Source organism: Oxyura jamaicensis, chromosome 27, assembly GCF_011077185.1.
Source record: "Oxyura jamaicensis isolate SHBP4307 breed ruddy duck chromosome 27, BPBGC_Ojam_1.0, whole genome shotgun sequence".
NCBI classification, from domain to species: Eukaryota; Metazoa; Chordata; class Aves; order Anseriformes; family Anatidae; genus Oxyura; species Oxyura jamaicensis.
This window is the reverse complement of record NC_048919.1, coordinates 2,053,278-2,060,458: the sequence shown is the minus strand read 5'-3', so window position 1 is coordinate 2,060,458 and position 7,181 is coordinate 2,053,278. Positions and strand designations below refer to the sequence as shown.

The 7,181-nt window shown below is 48.9% G+C and overlaps 1 protein-coding gene across 1 annotated transcript; it reads left to right on the top strand.

The window, feature by feature from the left end:
* Positions 1 to 469: 469 nt before the first annotated feature.
* SDR39U1 (short chain dehydrogenase/reductase family 39U member 1) lies at positions 470 to 4,584 on the top strand. The gene is made up of 6 exons (XM_035347783.1): positions 470 to 523; positions 1,419 to 1,525; positions 1,860 to 1,942; positions 2,594 to 2,715; positions 3,312 to 3,455; positions 3,654 to 4,584. Exons 1-6 carry the CDS (start codon positions 490 to 492, stop codon positions 4,067 to 4,069), a joined length of 906 nt encoding a protein of 301 aa, XP_035203674.1. The 5' UTR covers positions 470 to 489; the 3' UTR covers positions 4,070 to 4,584.
* Positions 4,585 to 7,181: the final 2,597 nt, after the last annotated feature.

Below are 7,181 nucleotides of genomic sequence, written 5' to 3'. Positions count from 1 at the left end.
CAACGTAACTATATTCTATGTTAGAAATTCAACATTCAACGTAAGCTCCCAACTGTTTCACTGGTCACATCATCCCAAGGCCAAACTCAGAGTTTCTCCATCTCCAAAGCCTATTTGGTGTTGTTACCCAGTTTCCTTTACCTCTCCATGCAACAGCCGTAATTTCTGCCTCACTCATAGGTGGCCACACTCTCATTTTATTGCATTCTTCCACTAGGCGTCACCTGTGTCATGCTAACCCATGTTTCGCTCGCTTTGGGTTGGGGGACCGCACATTCCCGAAGGCCTGCCGGGCTCACGGCAGCCGTTTCTCCGTCGCCATCTTCCCACCACACGACCCGTCACCCCCGGCGGGTGCCTGACGCCCTTGGCCCCGTTCCCGCCTAAACACCTCCCGTCAGCGCCCGGAGCACGCTGGCCCTTTAAGGATCCCCCAGGGGGGTGGAGAACTGTAAGCGCTGGGACACCGCGGGCGGGAGTGGTTAGCGCATGCGCAGCCGGGCAGCCATGCGGGTGCTGGTGGGTGAGTGCGGGGCGGGCTGTTGGTCCTGGGCGCTGCGCAGGGAGCCGTGAGGGGGACGGCTGGTGCTGAGGGGGGGTCCCCGGGGAGCCGTAGGGCGCAGGGCACGGCGGGTGTCTGCAGGAGCTCTGAGGGAGTTGTGGTTTGGAAATGGGGGGCCTGGGCCTGGATTCACAGAGTCACAGGATCATTTAGGTTGGAAGAGACCTCCAAGATCACCTAGTCCAGCCTCAGATCTAACACTACCAAGTCCTCCACTAAACCACATCACTGAGCTCTACATCTAAACGTCTTTTAAATAACCTCCAGGAATGGTGACTCAACCACTTCCCTGGGCAGCCCATTCCAATGCCTAACAACCCTTTTGGTACAGAAGTTCTTGCTAATATCCAACCTAAACCTCCCCTGGCCCTACTGTAGCCCATTCCCCCTCGTCCTGTCACCAGGCACGTGGGAGAACAGACCAAACCCCACCTCGCTACAGCCTCCTTTAAGGTATCTGTAGAGAGCGATAAGGTTGCCCCTGAGCCTCCAGGATGAACACCCCCAGCTCCCTCAGCCGCTCCTCATGAGACTTGTTCTCCAGACCCTTCACGAGCTTCATTGCTCTTCTCTAGATATGCTTGATGTCCTGCGTGATTCAGCATGGTGCGGGTAGCAATTGGGATCCAGGCACCCTGAGGGGGTAGGATGCAGTGCATGGAGCCAGGGTATGGGGAGTGGTGGAGCCCTTCAGTGGAAGTGCTGGGGAGAGGGTGATCAGGGCCCAGTGGTGTACCCTGGGAGGATGGCCATGGTAACAGGAACTCTGTTAGCTTTAGCTGCAGGAACTTAGCTGCAGGAACTGTGCTAGCTTTGCGAGCTGCTTCTGATCTCTAATATCCTGTCTTTTTCACAGGTGGTGGGACTGGATTTGTGGGCAGAGCCCTGACCCATTTGCTTCAGAGCCGTGGTCATGAGGTCACCCATGTCTCTCGACAAGGGGGCAAGAATCGCATCAGCTGGGTATGAAATAAGAGCGATTACAGAAGGGAGACCATGTCAAGGCTGAGGAGCAAGCCTACCTGGCGCGGCATGCAGGGAATTTGTAGTGGGGAAACTGTTTCCCACTGAAGTACCCTGCAGCTGGGTGCTGTACTGGTTGTGGTCAGTTGGGGTGGGTACTGCTGCAGCTTCAAGGAGCAAAATGTTCTCCATTCATGCTTGTGCGACAGGCAGTGTTTTACAAGGGTTAGGAAGGAACTGGCTGGATGTCTTCGGAGCTCATCCGGCTTGGTTGTTGGGAAGGCTTGAGAAAAGGGATGGCTGGGTGTGTGATGTCTCTGTTACCCCTGCCTAGGAAGAGTTGTCCCACCTTGGACTGCCCCAGTGCGATGCAGTGGTGAACTTGGCTGGTGAGAATGTCCTCAACCCTTTCCGCAGGTAACTTGATCTCCCATAGTGTTGGGACAAGGTGAAGGCAAGACAGTCCAATGTTGTCAGAAAATGTGGAGTGGGTCTGGCAAGGGAGTAGGGTGTTCAGAAAGGAAAATCCTGTGTTCACTGGCTGTTGACATCTGGGTCTTCAGGTATCCAAAACATTTCTGTAGGCCTGTTAAGTCCCTGGAGACTTTTGAAAGACAGATTTCCTTCTGGACTGATGTGGAGGCCAGGCAAATAGTTGTATATGTCCAAAAAGGCACCAGATGCCTATGCTTAGATAAAAATATGCTTAGATAAAATTAGAACCACAATGGACTGTGGAAGTTGTTCTTGCATTGCTGAGGGTGTTTTTGGAAATGCCTCTTCCAGGTGTCTGAGGAGAATTCACGCAGCTTTGGTGCCCACATTTTCTAATATGTTTGCCCTAAGGGCATCCAAAACGTACAGCCTTTTTTGGGAAATGGTGAGCCGTGTTTTCCTACAGTTACCATATGTTTTAGTAGTAATATTCTATGTCCTCCTCCTACACTGGGGTGGGAGAAAGTTATGTGACATCTCCTGTGCTTGTGAGGTGACTGTGGGGGCTCTCACTGTGGCTATTGTTTCCTGGGATATCCTGGTGGGAAGTATGAGTGGCTCTCCGTTTTCCAGATGGGGTGATGCTTTCTGCAAGGAAGTTATCAGCAGCCGAGTTGAAACCACCAAGACCTTGGCCAAAGCCATTGCTGATGCTGACCAGCCACCCAATGCTTGGGTCGTCGTCACCGGCGTAGGTATTGGTTGGGCCCAGTGTGCCTCATGCTGATGAGGAGAGGTGTACCTCCAGACAGAAGCATGCTTCTGGGGAAAATATGTCTTGCCTTGAAATGCCAGCTTTATTGCCATTAGCATCACTGTGCTTAGACAAGTCTTGGTCAGCTTTTTTTGTACTGGAGAAGAATTTGGATCCTCATGCTTTCACTTGGTAGCATTAGGAGAGGACCTTTTCCCTGTGAAAGCCTTAAGGCACCTGTAGAACCAAGTTGTCTAAGCAAGGACTCAGCTGAATCCCCCCATACAAATCCAGCTTTGCATTTCTGCTTCCCTACAGGCTTTGAAGCTGCTTTGGGTTAGCATTTATGACAGGCAGGAAGCTCCTTTCTCTGCAGCCAGCTCAGTGCCTTGTTTGCTGGTGTATTTGATTCATGGCATTGCCATTTCAGCAGGAATACTAGCACATCCTGTTGAACCTGCAGAGTGCATTTGTAGTTCAAAATCTTGTGCTGTTCATATGAGGATGTCCCTGGAGACAGGGATAAGAGCTGGGGAGAAGAGGGACAGCTGATGTTGGGATTCAACCCCAACCCGCTTTTTGCTGTTATACCCCCAGGCTATTACCGCCCTAGCCCCACAGCTGAGTATACTGAGGATAGCCCTGGGGGGGATTTTGACTTCTTCTCGCGCCTGGTGAGCTCTTGGGAAGCTGCAGCTCTCATCCCTGAGGGTCCAACTCGTGGTGTTCTGGTGAGATCTGGTAAGATGGGACATCATGCGTGTCTGGAGTGGCTCTGCTTTGGAGCTGGGGCAGGGGGGGAAGGGATGGGAGAAGTGCATCGGATTACGTATCTCTTTTTGTTGGGGTGTGGTCCCAGGTCCAGCCCTCTAAGGACTGTCTCCTGGCTGTAAGTCTGGGGCTGGAGAGGATCCCTGTCTCACTCTGTTCTTTCCACAGGTGTAGTGCTGGGCCGAGGTGGTGGCGCAATCTCTCAGATGCTCTGGCCGTTCTGGCTAGGACTGGGAGGCCCCATAGGGTCTGGGCACCAGCCATTCCCATGGATCCACATTCAGGACCTGGCTGGGATCATATGTCATGCCCTGGAGAATGAGTGCCTGCAAGGGGTCTTTAATGGTGTTTCCCCATCTTCTCCTGCCACCTCCAACAGCACCTTCACTCAGGAGTTTGCTGCAGCCCTGGGACGCCCAGCCCTACTGCCAGTGCCTGCCTGGGCTGTGCAAGCTGTCTTTGGGGTCGAGCGGGCTGTTATGTTGTTGGAGGGCCAGAAAGTGGTACCAAAGCGCACCCTGGAGAGCGGTTACCATTTCATCTTTCCTGACCTTTCTGCAGCTCTGAAGGACATTGTGGCTTGAGTATCCTTGTTCAGGCTGTTCAGGGGCTTGTTTTTGTGAATTCCCTGGCTCATATACCTTCCCTTAGGTGAAAGAGGGTGTCTTTTCCTGTTCTCTCTTCTTTTGTGCATCTCCAGTTTAGGAGTCATCCTTCCTATTTCCAACTGCAATCTCCACATCACCTGCTTTTGGTGAAGGGCACAAACCTCTTTAAGGATTGTGACTGCTCAATCTGCCATCTCTTTTCCACAGCATGTATGTGAGCTGCTCACAGAGCGCCCTGGGGGAAGGATCTTCAGGTGTTACTGATGTAACAATGTCTTTCCCAATGTCTTTCACCATATGATCACAAGAGGCTCTTCTGTTTTGCTCATCTCAATCTCATAGGAAATTGTAATTAATTAATTACTTGTAAGCTTGTAGTTAAGCTGGGGTGATATCCATCACAGAGAGTGATGGATATGAGTGACTTGGAGACCTTGCCATTCTCCTTTTTTTCTGGTAGATTCATACTAGAGCAAAGGTGTCAGAACCTCCAGCTGACTAGGCCTGAGCGTCATGCCCCAACATGTTAATAACCTGATGCTGTTGTTTGTGTGCAGGAGAATACTGTTCTGCCAGTTCTTACCATGACTGACATTCAAGGGCAGGTGCTCTAACTGTTTAAACTTGCAGTAAAATGTCTTGTGTCCTGCCCAACAGCTCTTGGCAAAGTGCAGGCAGTCACATGTCTCTGATAAGTCAAATACTGAATTTCTGTTCAAAATGCCTCTTGCACTTGATGCACTTCTTCCAACTCCTTGAACACATCCATAACCTGTGAGTTTTACAGAATTCCATTGCTGTCACCAATTCATGTCAAAACCTGAAGAGTTGTCCAGACTGCAGGTTTGTAGAGAGTGTAAGTGGATTTGCAGGATTCCATAGTACACAAGGGCTTTCATTCATAAGTTTTTCTGCTTTGTGACAAGTTACTACAAATCACTACTTGCAAGTATACATGTGTTTAATAACACAAGTATATTTATCAAGCTATTATGAATTATTATCAGGAAAACAAGTGTGTGTGTATTTGTATGTGTTTATATATAAAAAATCAATAGCAGCAGTCAGTAATAAAGCAGTAAGTGTATATATACTAATGTTACAGGTTATTACAAACAATGCTAGTGAAATAGCAAATATACTCCTTATTGATTACTTATAGGCACATACATATATTCAAAATATAACCAGTACAACTAGCTAACAAACCAATTCCAGAAGTGGGGATCAAGCTGTCTTCAAAGTGGTCTAACTAGGAAGACCAACCTCAGAAAGGGGTCAGTAAAGAAAGCTGACCTTAGAAAAGTAAATTTTCAACTTGACAGTCTTCTTTTGCCAAATGGTATGCAGAAGATAGTTAAATAAGGGGATAAACAGCAACAACAAAATAAGTCCTACTTCACAGGCAACTATATTTGGTTATTTAGAGCATGCTACAGATGGTGTTACATAAGGACTGAGAACACTGTGACCTGTACAAGCACATCGAGGAGAAGAAAGTGATCAGGAGTAGTCATGGGTTCACCAAGGGGACATCACACTTGACTAACCCAATAGCCTTCTATGATGGAATGACTAGCTGGGTGGATGAGGGGAGAGCAGTGGATGATGTCTACCTTGATGTCAGTAAGGCTTTTGACACTCTCCCATAACATACTCGTAGGCAAGCTCAGGAAGTCTGGGGTGGATGAGTGGACAGTGAGGTACACTGGCTGGATGGAAGAGCTCAGAGGGTTGAGATCAGTGGCACTGAGTCTAGTTGGAGGCCTGTAACTAGTGGTGTCCTCCAGGGGTCCGTATCAAGTCCAGTCCTCTTCAATTTATTCATCAATGACGTGGTTGATGGAATAGAGTGCACCCTCAGTGAGTTTGCTGACAACACAAAGCTCAGAGGAGTGGCTGATGTCCCAGAGGGCTGTGCTGCCATTCAGAGGGACCTTGACAGGCTGGAGCATTGGTTGGTAAGGAACATCATGAAATTCAACAAGGGCAGGTTCACGGTCCTGCACCTATGGAGGAATAACCCAAAGCACCAGTACAGGTTGGGAGCTGACCTGCTAGAAAACAGGCCTGCAGAGAAGGATCTGGGAGTCCTGGTGGACAGCAAGTTAACTATGAGCCAGCAATGTGCCCTTGTGGCCAAGAAGGCCAATGGTATCCTGGGGTGCATTAGGAAGAGTATTGCTAGCAGGTCAAGGGAGGTGATCCTTCTCTACTCAACCCTGGTGAGGCCTCACCTGGAGTACTGCATCCAGTTATGGGCTTCCCAGCAGAAGAGGGACATGGAACTCCTGGAGTAAGTCCAGCAGAAGGCTACAAAGATGATGAGGGGAGTGGAGCACCTCTCATATGAGGAGAGGCTGAGAGAGCTGGGCCTCTAGCTTGGAGAAGACTGAGTGGGTCTTATCAATGAGTACAAATACCTGAAGGGAGGGTGTCAAGAGCATGGGGCCAGGTTCTTTTCAGTGGTGCCTAGCAACAGGACAAGAGACAATGGGCACAAGTTGAAACACAGAAAGTTCCAGCTTAATATGAGGAAACATGTTTTTACTGTGAAGGTGACAGACCACTGGAACAGGTTGCTCAGACCCTCCTTCTTTGGATATATTCAAAACCTGGATGCCATCCCATGCAATGTGCTCTAGGTGATCCTGCTTGGCAGGGGGGCTAGACCAGATGATCTCAAGAGGTCCCTTCCAACCTCGGCCCTTCTATGATTCTGTACGGTGCAGTGCGTTCTTGGATATTATGGGGACTTTGTGGATGGAGCTATATTTAGCATGTTCTGCATCTACATTGTCTATGGAATATACACTCCAGTAAGAAAACCGTGTTCTCTGAAATCCTGATTTTCAACAAAAGGAATTTTTCTCAGCAAGGAATTATTTGGCCAATTCTACCTTAGAAGCAAAAAAAGGTAAATTACAGGGCAAGTACGGGCCAAGACAGAAAAAAAATCTAAGTCACAGTTTATATTAAATTCAACTTATAAATTAAAAATGTGTTAGCTGAATTTCTCCCTAGAAATGCTGTTTGCAGGAATCCTTAGGAATCCCTTGGATTCTATGCTGCAGGTGTCTCTAGCTGT